General features: G+C 52.3%; 1 protein-coding gene across 1 annotated transcript; it reads left to right on the forward strand.

Moving 5' to 3' along the window:
- Nucleotides 1-2,418: 2,418 nt before the first annotated feature.
- HPCAL4 (hippocalcin like 4) lies at nucleotides 2,419-10,870 on the forward strand. Its single transcript, XM_036256586.1, has 4 exons — nucleotides 2,419-2,539; nucleotides 7,996-8,165; nucleotides 8,410-8,625; nucleotides 9,865-10,870. Exons 2-4 carry the CDS (start codon nucleotides 8,004-8,006, stop codon nucleotides 10,060-10,062), a joined length of 576 nt encoding a protein of 191 aa, XP_036112479.1. The 5' UTR covers nucleotides 2,419-2,539; nucleotides 7,996-8,003; the 3' UTR covers nucleotides 10,063-10,870.
- The last annotated feature ends 7,701 nt before the right edge of the window (nucleotides 10,871-18,571 follow it).

Here is an 18,571-nt window from a genome sequence, read left to right on the forward strand (position 1 = left end):
CCCAAGGGCGCATACCTTGGTTGCAGTTTGTCCCCGGCCCTGGTTGGGTCATGCGGGAGGCAGCCACTCGATGTGTCCCTTTCACATTGATGTTTCTCTCCCCTCCTTCCTCTCCCTCCCGTTTCTCTCCCCCCCTTCCTCTCCCTCCCTTCCTTTTCCTCCCACTCTATCTGAACAAAAAAATGGAAAAATGTCCTCAGGTGAGGATAAAAAAATAAAAAATTTTAAAAAAAGAAAGAATATTCCAATCCAAGGTCCCTCCCCATAAGGACTTAAAGGATCTTATAGAGAGGCAGAATATGTATTGGCTAGGAGTATGTATAGGCTCCGGAGCCAGACTGCTTGGGTTCAAATCCCAGCTCTGAGCTTTACCAGCTCTGTGAACCTGGGCTAGTCACTTAACTGGTCTGAGCTTCAATTTCCTCACCTGTCAAATGGGAGTAATAATAGTACCTGCTTCATAGTTCTTAAGAGGAACAAATGAAGTGATACATATAAAGTGTTAGGATAATGCCTGACATAAAGGACATTCTCAATTATGTTAGCTATTGTTAAGGAGCTCACAAGTGTAGTGGAGCGATCAGATTCATGCCCACATAATTCTGTTCCAGCTGACTGTCTTTCTTCACCCTGCTAGTTGAAATTCTTCCCCTACTTCTTTGGGACTCCTGTACCAGCTTCCACATTTTACAGACTGGGAGGCCCAGAGAGAGAAGGATCTTGCCCATGATTAAGTGTGGTGTCACTGGCAAAAAGGGGACCCATGGGGTTTCAGATACCACTTTCAGCATCCCCTGGTGCTTCTCCCCATTTCCTCAGGCCTTTGTTTTCTGTGGGCGGGAGTGAGTGCTGGCCCACCTATGGGTCTCCAGGGCCCAGAGCAGAGAGGGTGCTCAGGAAGTGAGAGTCAGAGCTTTCAAACACCTGTCTCTCGTGAGCCACCAGATCAAAGGGTCCAAGGATGTGCCTGCTAATCAGAGCCCCAGCTAGTGCTCTCTTGCTGCTAGGACCTCAGAGAGAAGACATAGCTGCAGCCGGGAGAATGGGACAGCAAAACGTGTTCAAGGAGGAATGAGGAGAGAGAGAGAAAGAGGGATAGACAGAGGGACAAAGAGAGACAAAGGCAGAGCCAGAGATATCCACTGGTTGCTTCCCAGGGAGCCTAGATGGAGTTTCTGGGAGCAGCCAAAGAAACTTCGCTTCCACCCTTGGTCTGCAGCTCCTCAAGCCCCCTATAGCCCATCCACCTCAACTTTGGGGGTTTCGGCAGAAGCCCCACCTCTTTCCTTGAGGCTCTTCAGCATCCTCTCTTCCATTGGACCAATCCCCACACGCCCCACCCCATTTTTGACAGATACTTAGAAATCTTTTCTCTGCACGTGGCCCAGCCGGAGGCTATCTGCTCCCCTTTTGCCCCCAATTTAGAATAAAAGGGTTCTTTCCCCCAGCCTTGGATCGGGAGTTCTCAGCTGCCAGTGCAGCGAGGGCGGTCCCGGCCAGGCTTAGGGGAGACCCGCAAGCGCGGGGAGGTGTTCCCGGGGCCCTGAAACCTTCCAGACCCTCTCAGTGTAAACCGCCTCGGGTTTGTGTCAACATCCGAGGCCGGAGACTGGCGGCGGCTGGGGACCGGCTCTGACTACGGGACGGGAAGACGGAAGGGTGGGGAATGGGGGGAATCTTTGGGATAGGCAGAGGGGTCCTTCTGGGGGAGATTCCGAGAGGTCTTGTGGGGAAGGTTCCGTGAGAAATAGGAAGGCTGTCTGGGCAGGGCTTGTAATCAGGGGCTTTAGGGAGCCCACGACTAGTGTGGGGCCAGAGGGAGGCTGGGTACTTCGCCATTCGCACTGCGCTCTCCGCGCCCACCCACTCTCCTTCCGTTCCGCGGCGTGAGGTGCGTGGGTGTGTCGGAGGGGTGATGCGAAGGCGTGAGCTGCAGACCACCCGGTCTCTTCCCTCCCCTACACAGCTCCTCGGGGCCTTCCTCCAAATTCGGGTGGGATGCAGAGGGGGTCACATATTGTGACTCATCCCCTTTTCCATCCCCACCCCCTCTGGGGCCCAGGAAGGGAAGAGTTAGAGACTCGGCTGTGGCTCTCCCGTTTCTATAGCAACCGTGCGGTTGTTTTTGCGAATCCACTTCAATCGTCGACACTTTTCAACCCAGGTTGTGGCCTGGGGTCTGAGCCTCAGGGCGGGGTACAGATGGGGGTCCTGCTCTCTTCCTTCCTGGATACTCCGGGAAGGTCAGCGCGGGGGGCGGGGCGCGCTCCTGCAGCAGGGCCTCACTGCCCACCGGGTCCCCACCTGAAACCCCGCCTGCCACTTCGCCCCAGCGGAGCCAATCAACGCCAAATCTGCCGGGGGTGAGGTGGGGCTTATGCAAATAGTGTCGCCTCCGAGAGACACATAGTGATACAAGAGCTGGGAGGCGGCTCCGGCGCGGACCTCGGAGAACCTGACTGCCAACCCGAGAGCCAATCTCGGTGTCCGAGGCCAGCGGAAGCTCGGAGCCATCTAACGACCCGGCGAGCGGCCTCAGGTAATGCGGGAGGGTCTGGGCGGAGGCCCTTGACCCCTCCCCTTCCACTGTCCATTCCCATCCTCATCTCCTGCCCTCTCTGATTCATTTCCTTGACCCCAGGTTCTGCCATAGGGGGCAGCATCTGGAGGCGGGACCTCCACCCAAGTCCAGGCCCCATGGGTCCCAGGAAAGGAGGCAGAGTTGTTTCCCATCCCCAGTTCAGGTAGAAACAACCACTGCTCTGGCCCCCAACACACACACACACACACACCTGGGGGTGCAGTGTTGCTGGTACTAGAGGAGGCACCAGTCAACCTCCCTCCTTTGGAGATAGGTAGTCCACCCAGTCTCATGGCAACCTCTCATCTCCACAGAGAGCTTCCATCCACATCACCCAGCAGCTCATCTTTCCCCAACCCCTCAAAAAACTCAGCCCCCCTTCCTCACTTCTCCTCCTCACAACACTCTCTCAACAGCACCCCCTCACTAAGATCTCAGTGCTAGGCAGAGGCCCCATGTATGGCCTCTTTCATCCTGGTTGGAGGATGAACCAGGGACTCCACCCCCCAGCAGACCACCCATACCTATAGTCACTGCTGCCAAGGTCCCAACCTTCTCCATTCCCCTCATCCCTTGCAGCCAAAGCACCAAGTCCTCTCATTCTTCCTTTCAAGTATCTTTCTATTCTGTACTCTTTCTGGCCATCTTGTGCCCAGTCACTCCCTCTGAGTTCCTATCTTCCTGCTGCTCTGCAGGGACTGTGCCAAAGCTCCATGTGGACTGTGTTGCTCCTTTCCCTAAGATGCCCTGAGCCTGGAGGGCAGAAGAGCTGGGTTCAGATCTTGCTTTTTCCTCAGTGCTATCTGACTTTGGCCAAGTCACTTCCGTCTGTGATCCTTCTTGAAATGGGGAAGGGGTCGGGACTGAGGGTGGCCTGGATGAGATGATCTTGAATGGCCTTCCGACAGTGACACACTCTGGTTCTACAGCTGATTATGAGAAAACAGAACCCTTTCCTTCTATCCCTGAACCATGAGGATGTTTCAGAGAGGGGGTGCTTTAGTCCTCAATGAAGGGACATTTCTTCTCACCCAGGCCTAGGCCCCTTCTTCACTGTTAAGAGTCCCTCCTAGACCAGCAGCCACATGGCATGGACAGCTCAAAGGTAGAGGGGGTCAACACGGCCTACCCTTTGTTTATCATCCCCTGCCTCTCATTAACAAGGAGAGGGAGAAAACCTGGCTGCTGCTACTATGGCTGCTGCTTGGAGAAGAGCAAAGGAAGGAGAGGAAAGAGAAAAATCTCCTGACCAGGGAGCTGTTGTCACCATGGCAACCGTCTCAGCACCAGCTTCTCTGAAGCTGGGTGAGGGTGTGGGATTATTGAATCCCTTGGTCCCTCCCACCCTCACTCCACCTCCCCATCTGAAGCCCACAACCCTGAGCTCTGCCCTCTGGAAGAAGTCTCTGGGCACAGAGGGCAGCGGCTTTGTGTATGGCCCTATGCCAGCTCCTTCACAACTGGAGGGCAGCCCGCAAGAGGTAGGCATAGGAGTCTGTGCAAGATTAGCAGGGCTGCAGTGCCAACAGAACATGTCCCCAGTGCATTCTGGCCTTTGCCTTGCTGCTGATGGGCTCCACTTTACCTTGGGTGAACCCTTCCTTTCACTGGGTCTGGCTTCCATTGTCTCTGAAGTTGGTGCAATGGCAGGAGAACACAGATAAACAGTCTCCGGCCATTCTATGGAGGAAAAAGAGGTTTCTGCCCCTCTCATGTAATCCACCAAGGGACGTTCACTGAACATTGCTGGGTTCCAGGCACTGCCCCTAGGTCTCTGCAGGGCAGTTGGGTGCAGCCACAGAGGGACAGAGCAGACCCATGTGGGGCAGTTACAAGAGGGAAAACTTAAGAGCAATGGGAAAAGCACTTCTCTCACTCTCTAAGCTTCTCCAAAGTGGACTGGGTTATACTGGGAGGGAATAAGCTCCTTGACGTTGAGCAAAAAGGCCTGAAGAACTTTTTCTGGTTGAGGAAAGGGTTTAATGCAAAGGTCTCCCAAATCAGGTTCCATTCTAAAATTTTAGAGGGTCAGAAGCTCTGAGGTCTACGTACTCGTGGGGCTCAACTCCACAGCCTCACGGGGTCTACTTATGCCCAAAATGCTGCCCCCATGCTGCGGACTGTCCACTTCCTGGTGGGGAGAGGTTGATCATAGGCAGTGAGATTCAGCCAGGCCTGCTGACTGATTATAACTGCGTGAGTCCAGAAGAGAAGGAAGAATATTAGGGGAGAGGAAAACAGCTAAGCAATAGGTGAGGTAGGTTCTGGCTGTGAGAAGCTTGGCTTGAAAGGAGTATATAGTTATCAGGGGAGCAGTGGGAGGTGAGGCTAGACAGGTGGGCACCTTGACACCAGATTCTAGGGGATTCTGGAGTTTGAGGGGGCCTGTAGGCATGGCCATCTCTAGTCTCTATTGTACTTCTGGGCAAAATCAGAAAAGACGTTCCCTCTGAAAAGAGAAATTAGAAGAAAGGCACTTCCTCTGAGGCAGTTGAGCCCACAGACATAGCTTGCCAAGCAATGCCTGAGCTGGATTTCAGCCCCCTCAGCTGAGCCCCTTGCCGGACTATGGGGAGAGAGAGGACACAGTGAAAGTTCCAGGAACACTTCAAAAGAAGGAATAATAAGACTTGGTGGCAAGTTGGACCTAGGGAGAAGGGAGAGGGGGAAACTAAAGTTAACTAAGATGGTAACTAAGAAGGAAGAGGTGATGGACAGAGAACAGCCACAGGCTGAAGACAAATCTGGTTGTAGATGTGCTTGGTTAGAGATGCTGGTGAGCTACCCCAAGGGGTAGATATTTCCGGAGTGTCAGACACCGTGACCTGGAGCTCAGCAAGATGGTCCCACTGAGGCTAAGAGGGAGATCAGAGCGATGGTTTTTGCAAAAGGCAGGCAGGAGTGGGGAAGGCCTGTACTGGACAAGAGTAGCCATGATTTGGAGGGAGCGGTTCAGGCAGAAGCATGGATTCAGCTTAGGTGCTTATCTGGGTTCTTCCATTGACCTGCTGCATAACTCTGAGCTAGTTTTCTCCTCTCTCTGGGTTTTCACTAACATAAGGGGATCATCTTAAAGGGCACCACAAGCTTTGGCCTGCTAATCTAAGAGCAGTAGAAGGAATAAGGAGAAATGAAGGAGGAGACATAGTCCTTAGTGGGCCTGGGACCAAATGGGGGTCAGGAACAGGTATGGCATCAGGAGACATAGAGTTGGGGGAGAGAAAAGGGGCAGAAGGTGAGAGCCACACAGACTCCATGACACACACAGAGACTGTGCGCTCTGACAGATTTGCAGTCTCATACATTGACATACTCCCACCCACACCCTGCACCTGACACAGACAGAGAGGCACATTCTATAGGAGACGGCGGAAGAGGCTCTGCTTCCCCCATCAGACACCCACATCTGGGTTCTCTGGCTTCCTAGACTATACCCTGAGTCTTCAGTGTGCTTTAGACTTGAGGGGGCAGCTGGGTTTGAAGCCTGCCTCCTCCTGCCCATGGTGTTCCAGAAACGTCCTGGACTTTTGCCCCGTGCAGCTATTTTGAACTCCACAGTTCCAGGTTCCTGAAGATGGCATGCACCCCCCTCTCTGTCTTCTTCTGGGGACATATGGGACTCCTCATCCTCTGAGGGTGGTTTGGTAGGGGGGGATGTAGTGACCCCAACTGCTCTTTGATCTTCCTCATGGTCCATGGGGGGAATCTGAGGCCTAGAGATATCCTGTATCTAACCTGAGGTCAGGCAGCAAGGGAGGGGGCATGGAACAGATCATCGCTGCATGTTTATGGCACTCCCAGCAGCAAAGATTAGAAGCCACACTTGCCTGGGGTGGGCTGTAACAGTGGCATTCCTTCTTCTGGCCTGAGGGCTTCCTTTTCCAGAGTATTTTCATGACAGGCTATGCTGGGGTTGGAGTCTGGTGCCCTTCCAAAGACTCCAGGCAGGTCAAAGTCACCTCCCAGGCAATGTCCTGGGAAACTCAAGCTCTGGAGGGACATGCCTCCCATGGAGTTCAGACAGGAGTGTCCACCTAGCCTTCAGGGCCTGGTGAAGCATCACTCTGGCCAAGCTTCCTGCCGAAGACTGTACCCCATCTGCAAACACTTCTGGCACAGGCTATCTGAGGGTCTCATGTTCCAGCTGAGGACTGACTCAACATCCGCCCCAAACTTGTTTCTCAGCAACACAACTTCCATCCACTCAAAGCCAAATCTGAGCATCTGCCTAAATTCCTCCGTCCCTCTCACCCTCCCTCCATTCAGTCACCAAGTCCTGCCAATGCCCACTCCATCCTCATCTTCTCACAACCTTTACCCTAGTGCCATCATCTCTCACCTGAACCATGCAGCAAGCCCCTCTGCTCTCCCTCCACCCAGGTTATCTTGCACACTGTAGCCAAAGGAAAAATTCTAAAACACATTCCTTCTCCCTGGGTCCCCAGCACCTAGTTCAGGACTTGCCGCATTGTAAGCATTCTGTAAAGGTTGTGGAATGAACGCTATCTTCCTAGCCATTGCTTTAAAGTCCCAGGAGCTTCTGTCCCCTTCGGGTAAAGGCTGAACTCCTTGGCATGGATTGAAGACCCTCTACAATCAGTCACCTATCTCTTTGACCTAATTATGAGTTATTGAAAGTTGGCTCGTGTCTACTTTATCCCCATGACTAGCTAGCACAGAGCCTAGCATATAGTCAGCCTCAACAAATGCTCAGGGAATGAATGAACTAATGAAGAGCAGAATATAATCAGGGTCATCAATGCTACCACCTAGGACTTCTATCTGTACAGAAGAAATAGGGAGAGAAGCTTCCTGTTGGGATGGCCTGGAAGGCCTTGAAGAACTTGGGAGACGGTGCCAGGGAGGACACAGGAGGAACCTGCCTTGGGTCCCTGGTAGGAGGGAAGCCTGCAGAGGCAGGTGGGGCTGAGTGTGAAAGCTCTGACCAGCAAGGAGAGAATTAAGACTCTATTCTGTGGGTGTGGGGAGCTATGGAAGGTGTAAACAGGAGAGGAGAGGATGAAGATTGTGGCATGCAGCACAGTCAGTGAAAAGGAGGACAGCTGAGACCTGAAAGGCTAAGAGGTCCTGGGTGCCAAGGGAGGAAACCTGCATGAGGAGAGAGGAGTGGCCTACTATGGAGGCCCTTTTATGGGGGAGGGGAATGAGGGGAAGGGACCGCCCCTGTGTTGGGGGGAGGGGCGGATTGGGGAGATAGGAGCTCCGATGAGAAGGGATGTGGTGAAGGGTAGAGCCCAGCTGTAGGAAGACGGGCTTGTTGAGGGTGCTGGTGAGAGGAGGGATACCCGCCCTGCTGTGGAAGGAGGGTGGGGGCTGTTACAGAGAAAGTGAACCCTGCTCTACGGGACTTGGAGGACCGCGACTGAGGTGAGGGCCTTGCGCCTATCCCCCAGGCCCCGCCATGGGGAAGACCAACAGCAAGCTGGCCCCAGAGGTGCTGGAGGACCTGGTTCAGAACACCGAGTTCAGCGAGCAGGAGCTGAAGCAGTGGTACAAGGGCTTCCTGAAGGACTGCCCCAGCGGCATCCTCAACCTGGAGGAGTTCCAGCAGCTCTACATCAAGGTGTGCGGGTCTGGGTGTGTGGACGGGGCACCCTAGGGGCGGAGCCAGGCACCACCGGGGCGGGCCGAACGGGCGGGGCGGGGCCAGACACCCAGGGGGCGGGCCAAGCGGGCGGGGCGGGGCCGAATGGGCGGGGCGGGGCGGAGCCAGGTACCCCAGGGGCGGGGCCAGGCAACCCCAGTGGGTGGGCCGGACGGGAGGCCAGGCTGTCCCGGCGCCTCAACGCCCTGCGTCCCCGCCTCAGTTCTTCCCCTACGGCGACGCCTCCAAGTTTGCGCAGCACGCTTTCCGCACCTTCGACAAGAACGGCGACGGCACCATCGACTTCCGGGAGTTCATCTGCGCCCTTTCGGTCACTTCCCGAGGCAGCTTCGAGCAGAAACTCAACTGGGCCTTTGAGATGTACGACCTGGACGGCGACGGGCGCATCACACGCCTGGAGATGCTGGAGATCATCGAGGTGCGCTGGGGCGGGTCCGAGAGGCCGGCATGTGCTGGGTGGCGCGCCCGGTCTTCGGGGCCAGGCCCTTCGCTGGCGCCGCCCGCTCCAGCCGCGCTCCTCTGGGCCTCGGGGCGTCCTTGCTGCTCCCACCGCACCCCTGCCCAGATCCCGCCTCCCAGGAGTCAGTGGCTAACTAGATGGGTTGGGCGCTTGGTGATGGGACAGTACCGGGTAGGTACTGTCAGAAACGTAGCAAGCGGTGGTTCATGATTCAGATCCAGGGCCTAAGTTCTCTTAGCTAGTTATTCTTTCCACAAGTATGTATCCCGTGCCTGCCACGGGCCAGGCACTGTTCAGAGTTCCTGCTTTCGGGGGACGTTTTTTTCTAGAGGGAAATCTTTAAAACAACAACGACAAAAACCCTATGCTAAGTCAGACAGTAAGTGTTGGGAAGAAGATAAGCAAAGGAAAGGGGAGAGGGAGCAATGGAAGGAAAGCCGTTTTATGAGGTGAAATGTGAGCAGCAACCTGGATAAGGTGAGGGAGCTAGCCTCGTAGATGTCTGGGGACAAGTGTTCTATGCACAGGTAACAGTAAATGCAAAGACCCTGAGGTTAGATTCTGTTTGCCATGTTCAAGGAGTGGTCAAGAGGCCAGGGTGGTAGAGAGAAGTGAGCCAGAGGAGAGTGATAGGAAGGGGGTCAGATAGGCAGCCAGGAGCCCAGTCACTTAGCATCTCATAGTCTCGGGTAGAGACTTATTATGAGTTAGATGGGAAGCTAATAAGCGCCCTCTCTTATCTGGGTGGAGAATAGACTAAGGGGGGTGGGAGACCATCAGAAGCAGGGAGACTAGTTAGGAGACTTCCACAGCAGCCCAGTCACGAGCTGATGGAGGTGACAGCCACCGAGGAACAGTCAGTGGAAGTGGTTGGATATGGGATTTTTGGCAAAATCAGGGCTGCTGAAGGATTGGATGTGGGTGTGAGAGAAGGAGAGTCAAGAATGGTGTCAAAATGTTTGGTGTGAACAACTAGAAGAATGAATTTGCTGTTTCCTGAGACGAAATGCCTGGGGAGGAGCCGGTTGGAGAAGAGCAGGGTTTTAGACGTGTTTGTGTGAGATGTTCATTAAACATCCTGTCTTAATGACCATACATCACCTTCCAACATCCTCACCGTTTCTCAGTGTTCTCCCTGCCCACTCGCAGACCCCTTTCATTCACCCCCAATCCTCCCTGCCCCCTGTGCCTCACCAGGCTATCTACAAGATGGTGGGCACCGTGATCATGATGCGCATGAACCAGGATGGGCTCACGCCCCAGCAGCGTGTGGACAAGATCTTCAAGAAGATGGACCAGGATAAGGATGACCAGATTACTCTGGAGGAGTTCAAGGAGGCGGCCAAGAGTGACCCATCCATTGTGCTACTGCTGCAGTGTGACATGCAGAAGTAGAGAGCAAAGGCTGGTGAGGGGCAGGGCCCCTGGCCAGGAGGAGCGTGGCCACCTCCCAATCCCATGATCTCTCTGGCTGGCCCTCACCTCCCTGGAAGGGGGTACTCTAGCCTCACTCTCTGGCCTACTCACCCCAGTGCCCAAGCCCTTGCTTTCCTCAATCAAGATCTTTGAGGGACCACCTCACCCTGGAAAAAAGATCCTCAGGTATCCTGTGGTCTCGTGCCACCCCCAGTCTTGGCCCACACTTAACATTCACTGGGCATAGGGGAGTTGGCTTTTGCCCCTACAAGCAGGGTTAAGGAAGGAGGTTGGGGTTCTGCTTTGGAAGTCTGTTCTTGGGATTATACTATATAGGATGTGGTCCCACATACCCCAGTTAAAGGGCCAAATTGGGTCTGTCCTTTGTTGAGGACCCAGATCCCTTAAAAGTGGTCTCTGCCCTGACCCTCGACTCTCCCTGGCCCCTCTGGCCCCTGTCTTTGGAGCGTTCATTCAGTCCTTTCTTCAGCTAACATTTATTGAGCAGCTGTTCGATGTCGGGCACCTCTAGGTGCTAAGAATATGGTAGTCTGCAAGACACATTCCGTGCCCTCTGGAAGCTCATAGAGTGGCGAGGCAGACTCCCAGCGGTCAGTCTCAGATGGGGACGTCGAGCAGAGCTGAGCGGAGGGTGCAGTAAGGCTGGTTAGTTTGAGAGAAGCTATTAACTCTTTCCACTCAGTTCTACGCAGAACTGCAGAAGGATAAATGAGAAGTGTTTGGAAGTCTAGGAACCCTGTGAGTGGGAGTTTTGAGAAAAATTTAAATTTATGTAATACTTATTTTTTTAGTACCCTTAAAAGGAGCTAAAGTCATTTTATTAGTTTAGGGTATTAAAACATACTTTATATTATTCGATTTCTTGTAAATTGATCAAATAAATATAGAAATGTTAATTTTCATGAGAAAAAAGGGAAAATACTACCAAACTCACCAGAAAACACTTTTTCTTATCAGGCTAAATCCTGAGCTGACACCATCTGCAGTTTCTGCTGCTTCCTTTTTGCTGATGTTTTTCAATTCAGTGAGCAACTCTGTTGTATACTTTTGCTGGTTAGGTGCTATCCTCGGAAACACAAAAACAAGGTTTGCTGGGAGTGAGGCCATGTACTTCCCACATCGCGGTAGTTCCTTTCTGGATTTGCTCCAGTCTCAAGGACGGACTTGTTCTCTCACTGCTCCAGAAGCAGAACGAGCTAGAAGAAGAGGACCACCTGGCCACTGTTTAGGCTGCCAGCCTGTATTTATGGACCAAATGCCTACAAATGTGCTGGGCATGCTCCATTTGAAAAGCCTTCCCTAACCCCAAATCCTAAATCTGGCAGGTAATTCATCATCTTCTAAGTGCACTGGCTTTGCTTTCTTATGTCTGCTTTCTGATATTGGATCCATGAGCTATACAGCTGCATGCTTTGACTGCTAGAACGTTCACCTTGCTTCTTCAAGTCGTTCACTTTACTTTCTCCGCTACTTGTGATCAGAAATTAGTTTTGATGTGCAGTGGCAGTTGATTTCCTCTTGAACCCTTGGTGAAAACAGTCTAGTACACAGGTGCTGTCAGCCCAGGGTGGGAACAGGGAATGGTTGCTGAGTTGGGGGGTGCGGATTGTATCAGCAGGAAAGCAATGTGGTATGTATTTTACTTCTGAGTGTTCACCTGTCCTCCCTCTCTGCAGGTGGAAGCTCTTGGGGATGCGGACCTTGGGTCCCAAACTCCTCTGGACCTTCCTTCTTGCTGCTCTTGGAGGTAGCAAAGACACTGGGTTGCCACCCTCTTTCTATGCTGCCTATGACCAGCCATGTGGTAAGGCTGGGGAATTCACATCCTCAGGCAGTAACCAATAGGCTTTTATCCAGTAACGCCTCAAAGGATGCTCCATTGCTCTCAGGAGCTGGCCATTAGGTGTGTCTTGTGCTGTCAGTCAGCACCACAGATACAGATACTCAATAGCCTGGCTCAGCTGACACTTCCAATGGAAGGCTTTTTACAAAGTGGGGTTCCTATTCCCCAAACATTGAATCTAACCCAACTCCCAATCACCCAGAACTTCATGGCTTTCAAAGGCTTGCCATCTGCCTCATCTCATTCTACACTCACCACCTAAGGAAGTGAGGATTTTCCTTTTCTTTCTCCGGACTTGGAGACTGAGGCACAGAGAACAGGAGTCTCTTGTGCAAAAGCACAGTCAGGAGGTGGCACAGTGCCAAGACTTGAATCCAAGGTTCTAAGCAGGTTTCTTCTCTTAAGAGTCTCTCCCCTGCTCATTTATTTGACTGTGAGTTGTACAGAGGTTGACTGTGGGGCAAGCTAAGTTGGTTTTGGTCTTTCACAAGCTTCCTGCTAAGAAGTTTCTGAGGCTGTGGTCTTCCAAAAAGAAATAGGAATTTGGTTGAAGTGCCCACATTTTCAAGCATCTTGTTTTCTGTTTCTGGGCAGCTCTGCTACAAGTCAGTTCCGTCCTAGGAGGCCTCTGGCTCAGAAACCTGGAAGCATCTTGCACTGTCTTCACCATCATCTTCCTCCCTAAGAGAACTGTGGTTTTTTCCCAGCTGATAGGCAAGTCCTACCTATGAGAGCATGTTTGATCACTCCAAGCTTTTGGACACGTACCCCTGGCTGATATTTGCTGGTCAGGTCAAAAATTTTCATACAGCCCAATACTATTGAATACATAATGCCAGGCCAGGGACCAGGACCACCATCTTGCCAATGAGAGGAGCCACAGGTGGACCAGGCCTTGCTCCCGCATGCTCCTGATGTCCCAAGGACAGTGCTTGGGAGCTCCTGTGGTAGAGCACTGGCCCTACTGTGAGAAGAGAGGCAGTCCTCCCATCTCTGTCCCCCTGAGAGGGACTTGTCACAGAGCACAAGGTTAGCAGAGATCAAAGTATGACTCACATAGATTCAAAAATACACAGTTGAAACATTGATATGTGCAAAGTCTCCTTTGAAGTTCTGTATCTTCTTGCAGCAACTCTGAATTGCAAGATTCCAGATCTGTCTTCTAAATGTATTCTGTCCTCATTCAACCTTTGGTCTAATTGATGAGCTCCCTCTTATCTCTAAAAAGCATCAGCAAGGGCTACTTCAGATGACCACTTCAGCCCTTTGAGCTGTAGTCAGGATTACATAACTTACCTTAGATAAAAAATTAAGAAAAAGTAAGCCCATAAGCAAAGGCACTTTATCTTTTCCTGACAATGGCAGAGTCTCTAGAGGTAGATATTCATTCTGCTACAGAGAGAGAGAGAGAGAGAGAGAGAGAGAGAGAGGAAGAAGAAGAGGAGGAGGAGGAGGAGGAGGAGGAGAGGGGAAAGAAAGAGAATAAGCTGGGGTTTCTAGGCAAGGTAGTAAGCTGACACTGTAAATATTTTTACACAAAAATGTACTAAAGCAACAAATACTTCCTGAATATCCACCCTGGGTGAGGCTTTGTGCTGACTTTAGAGATCACTGTGGGGGCAAGAATATATTTCCTACGTGTTTTATTCATCAGTCTTGAAAAAAAAAATTCAAATATTGCAATTGAAAAGCCTCAGAAAAACATGGGATTTTTTTTTCCTGAAATTTTCAGGGTTTTCTTTTACCTTTGCCAGAATGTGGGGGCAGGACCAGGCCTCCCAGGGTGTCTGACCCTTCCTGCTTTGTGGAGGCTCTGGAAGTGTTGAGGCCTGGGGTGGGGGTGGGGAGATGGGTGGCACAGGGGGGCCTCCCAACTCATTCACTACTGTGACCCCTGTCCCCTACAGCTGTGCTGCTCCTGGATGTGCCCACAGTGACTGTCCTCACTGTTCAGCCCTGTGCTGTGTGGTGTGTTTTTTTCACTGACAGTGAATAAAAGGTGTGACTGTGATGAGGATCCCTGCTCTTCTCTAAGCAGGGGTAGGGCTTGGGTGAGGGGAGAGATGGGGCTCACTCAGTGGGGGGACCTCAGCACCTCCTTGGGACTGAGGTCCTTGTTCTAGCAAGGACTTTGGTTCCATGGAACAGAGACCCACTCGATAGTTCAGAGAAAGGGGTGAGCAGATTATAAGGGACCCTAAAGATGCAAAATCAACGACTGGGTCTTACGTGAACTAGAACTAAGAATGAGCCTCTCTTTTCTCTGGGCTTCACAGACTCATCCACTGGGCAATATTTACACCTGTGCTCTTTTCCTTGGTTTTGCTCCGGTCTTCTGTGGTTTCCCGGCACAAAGTGGCTGCATCCTAACTCTGTCTCAAGACTCACCAGCAGCCCTGGCTGGTTTGGCTCAGTGGTTAGAGCATCAGCCCGAAGACCAGAGTCACAAGTTTGATTCCAGTCAGGGGAACGTACCTCAGTTGCAGTTCAGTCCCTGGCCCTGGTCGGGGTCATGCAGAAGGCAACCAATTGATGTGTCTCTCTCACATCGATGTTTCTCTCTCTCTCCCTCACACTCTATCTGAAGATAAATAGAAATATGTCCTCGGGTGAGGATTAAAAAAAAAGACTCACCTGCAATGACAAAGCCCCTCCGTGTCTCTTAGTTCCAGTTCTCATGCAAGAGAATCTGATTAGTTCAGCTTAGCTTTTGGTGGGACCCCTTGGTGCAGTGATCTATGGCTAGACCAGATGCTGATATATGGGTCTGTGGGCAGACCAGTTTGCCCGGAAGGGAGTTAGTGGCAGCAGATGGTCAGGCTTAGCTTCTCCCTCTGTCCAGGGGAAGGCATCATAAAAGCACAAATGACTAGATAGTGGGCAGTTGGGGACAAAGGTCGTGAGCCAGGATTACAATGGTCCATGTGGTACACTGTGTACTAACTAGGAAAAGGGGCCCCCTCTGAGTGGAATCATTTTCGTAAGTATGCAGCCAGACCAATGAATGGTACCTTTGGGCTAATTAGAAAAATATACCCCTACTTCTGAACAAACACAGCCAGGATGCACAGCTTGACAAGCGGAGCCCTGAGCCCTGCTGCTCAGATCGTGTAGTGCGTAACCTGTGTGTTACACCATTCGTAGGAGCCCAGCCCAGAGCCCTGAGGTCCCCTACACTGACCCAGATATAGGAGGGGTTGGGGATGGGAGTTGGTGGAAAATGTTCCTCTCAGAAGACCCTCAGTAGTCAGAGATGCACTGTTCCCTGCCTGGGGTTGGGGGCAGTGGCAGCTGCCGGTGCCTGCTTCCTCCTGAAACGCTCAATTACTTTTACAAGGGCTTTCTCAAGGACGCTGGGAGGGGGCCAGCTTCCTTGGCAGGAAGCAATTAGGATGGAGGAAAGAGGCTGACCTGGCCTCAGGGCAACCATGAACCTAAGGAGGTGACTCAGAAGTCTGAGAACTTGGGGCTGCTATTCCCAGCTGAAGCCACACTGGGGGGATGGGGAGTCCTGTCTCCTGCCTATCTTGGAGTGCATAGGCCCTGGGTTACCATCTCCTTAGGCCCTCATCATCCCTAACCCAGGTTAGTCCACCTCCTGCTTTCAGGCTTGCTCTCTGCCCCAAAGAAACCGAAGTGATCTCCCCAAAGTGTACAATTGACTATGTCAGCTATTCAAAAGTCTCCCCCTGCTCTCAGTATCATAAACTCCTTAAAAAGTCCCCCAAGGCCCTGCATGACCTTTCACCTGCTGACTTCAAAAGCCTGTTCTTCCTCCACCTTCCTCTCCTTCACCCTGCATTTGAAGCACCCTGAATTGTCCCCCATTTCCCTAAGGAATCTCTTAGGCTTCTGCACCTGTACACAAGCCATTGCCCCTCTCTTGGCCACCCAGTCATCCTCCCGTCTCAGTGATCTCCTCTGAGAAGCCCTCCCAAACCTCAAACAGTTGGCTCCTCATGTGTACACAGCAGTCCGTCATGGTTATCATACAGCTTCCCATGTGGTTCCCTGTCAGCTCAGCTGGGCACATGTGTAAGTCCCCAAGTAAAGGCGACTGGATTTGTTGAGGCTTTGTGTTGCAAGTGAACAAAACCAATTCAGACAAGCTCAAGCAAAAAAGGAAGTGTAGTGCCTCATGTAATTGGGAAGTTCAGGCTCTGCTGGATCCAGAGGCTCAGCGCTGCACCCTCTTTCCACCCCCGCTCACTTCTCTGTGTGTGACCTCACTGTCCTCTCCAGAAGGGGTCTCCCATGCTCTTTCACCTGCCTTAGGGTAAGATGGGTTCCCAGATCACATTGTCCCAAATTAACAACCCCAAAGAAGAAAGAGCCAAATCTCCCAGCGTCCCTGCATAAGAGTACGAGAGGAGAGTGGCCCAGTTGGGGTCACATGCTCATCTTTGGCTTAATCACTGTGTCCAAGGAAATAGGGCTCTACAGTTGGCTAGGTCGAGGTCACACACCTACTCCTATGACCAGGGAGGCAGGGAGGCAGGGAGGCAGGGAGGCAGGACCAGTTACTGGAATAAGAGGGTGGGCTAGTGAAAAAAACAACAAAAACAACCAGTAGCCACCTACTTTTGGGGGGGGGGCATTTGTTGGAGTGATGTGGAGAATCTCATGGAAATATAGAGATGGGCACTATAGCTAGGGCTTCACCTGAGACTTGGGAAACTGTCAGGACCAGAGTCAGCTCCCTCTCAGGGCAGTAAGGTTCCTCTTTTGTGGGTTCTCTACTCCCTTCCGCACATCTTCTCCCATCTTCATCTGCTGATTGGCTCATTCTGCTTGCAGAGTTTCTACCCCCTCTTAGTTTTTATGTTGCACATAATTGCAGCTTGCTGAGACTCATCTAGGTCTCTTGGAAGCCAATCTATTTCACAGCATCCTCAGCTTCCACACTTGTGGTTGATTTTCCAGTCTCCGGTTCCCAATTCCAAATTCCTGAAAACGAGGAATCTGGCTCAGATCAACTTTTCAACCCAGGCCACACAGGTCAAAGTTCGCTGGACAGCATGGGGATGGCTCACTTTTGCATCAGGTGCTCACTCCCACCCAAGTAAACACCCTACAGGTACTTCCTAAGTGACTTCCTCCTCCCCCTCCATGAGGCTTCTGAGGATAATTGACCTCTTCCTAGAGTGTCCTTATTTATTGCTGTGTAACAAGCTACTCCAAATTTTAGTGCCTAAAACAACGACAATTTATTTTTTCATGATTCTGTGGATTTGCTGGGCTCAGCTGGGAGGTTTTCCTGCTTCATGGCTGGGGTCACTCATCCAGCAGCATCCCACTGGAGCTGAGCTGGGGCTGGAACAGCCAAGATGGCCGCATTCATATGTCTGGCGATTGATGCCGACTGTGGCAGGGGAAACTACTGTTCTCTGCTTGCTACTTTTCCTCCAGGGCCACTCTGCCTCACAGTGTGGACTTTCCAGCAAGTTGCTTTACCTAGTAGCTGGCCTCCAAGAGGGCAAAAATGGAATCTGCAATGACTCTTAAGGCTTAAGCTTGGAAACTTTATAACATCACTTCTACAGCCAGACAGTGGGTCAACTCAGATTCAACTCTGCCTCTGGATGGAAGAAGTGTCAAAGTCACATTGCCAAAGGGCAGGCAGGATGGGAGAGAGTTTGGGGTCATCTAAGGAAACAATCTACTAAGCCTTGAGAAAAACAAGTGGAAATATACTCCCCCAATCCTAAAACTTTTTATTGTCTGTCCAGATTCCTTCATTTGTACCCCCAACAAGGCTGACACCAGGCTAAGCCAATATTTTCTTCTGCTGCTCCCACCCACCTGTGCACACTTCTAGGCTCACACAGAGATGCCCCTTCTCTGTTTCCTGGCCCATGCCTTGGGGTGGGTGGCATTAGTGTCTGCATTACGAGCTCTTCCTCCAAGGGTTGGGGGGGGCAATGCCCTGAAACTTTAGGATGATGGTCCAAAAGTCTTTGATTTTGAGTCTCCTCTTCTACCCTCCCTCCCTCCAGCCACTTCGCAGCCTGTAACTAATCATCCCAAGGTTGGCTGGTGGGACCTAGGAGTGCGCCCCCCCTGCTGGCTATCGAGGGCCCAGCAAGAACTCGGGTCTGGAGAGAGAATTCCTGGGAGTCTCTCAGGTCTCGGTCCCCTGCTAAGCACAGGAGAGCCTAGTCTCCACACGGACTTGGAGAGCCCTTCTGCCTTTGTAGGAGAGCTGCCAGCCTGGGCCCGGCTAGAAGTGGGCTCCTGCTGGTAGACGGAGCTGTCCATCCACCTCCTCCTTCCTCTCCGCGGAATGGACTAGGGTTTGAGGGAAGGGGACGCCGCTCAGGGCCCCAGGGTTAGCTGGGGGCGGGGCGCAGCTAGTTTTTCATTTTCTCTTTGAGATTCACCATCCTGGAAGAAAAGTTGTTAGACCTGCCCTCTCCTCCCAATCCCGAATCTGCAGCAGACCGCAAGCCCCGCTTCAGGCGCCCTCCACCTGAGAGCCAGAGAGGCCAGCCCCCACCCCCAGCCCATTCACTACGGATGGGGCGGGCGGGGAAGGAGAGCTCAGCTGTCCTCCGCCACACGTACAGCAGAAACACTCGGGCGGCTTTGGCACCCCCGCCCCACCCCGCCCTCCCGCGGGCTCGC

This window comes from Molossus molossus, unplaced genomic scaffold (assembly GCF_014108415.1).
Source record: "Molossus molossus isolate mMolMol1 unplaced genomic scaffold, mMolMol1.p scaffold_m16_p_12, whole genome shotgun sequence".
In the NCBI taxonomy this organism is placed as follows: Eukaryota; Metazoa; Chordata; class Mammalia; order Chiroptera; family Molossidae; genus Molossus; species Molossus molossus.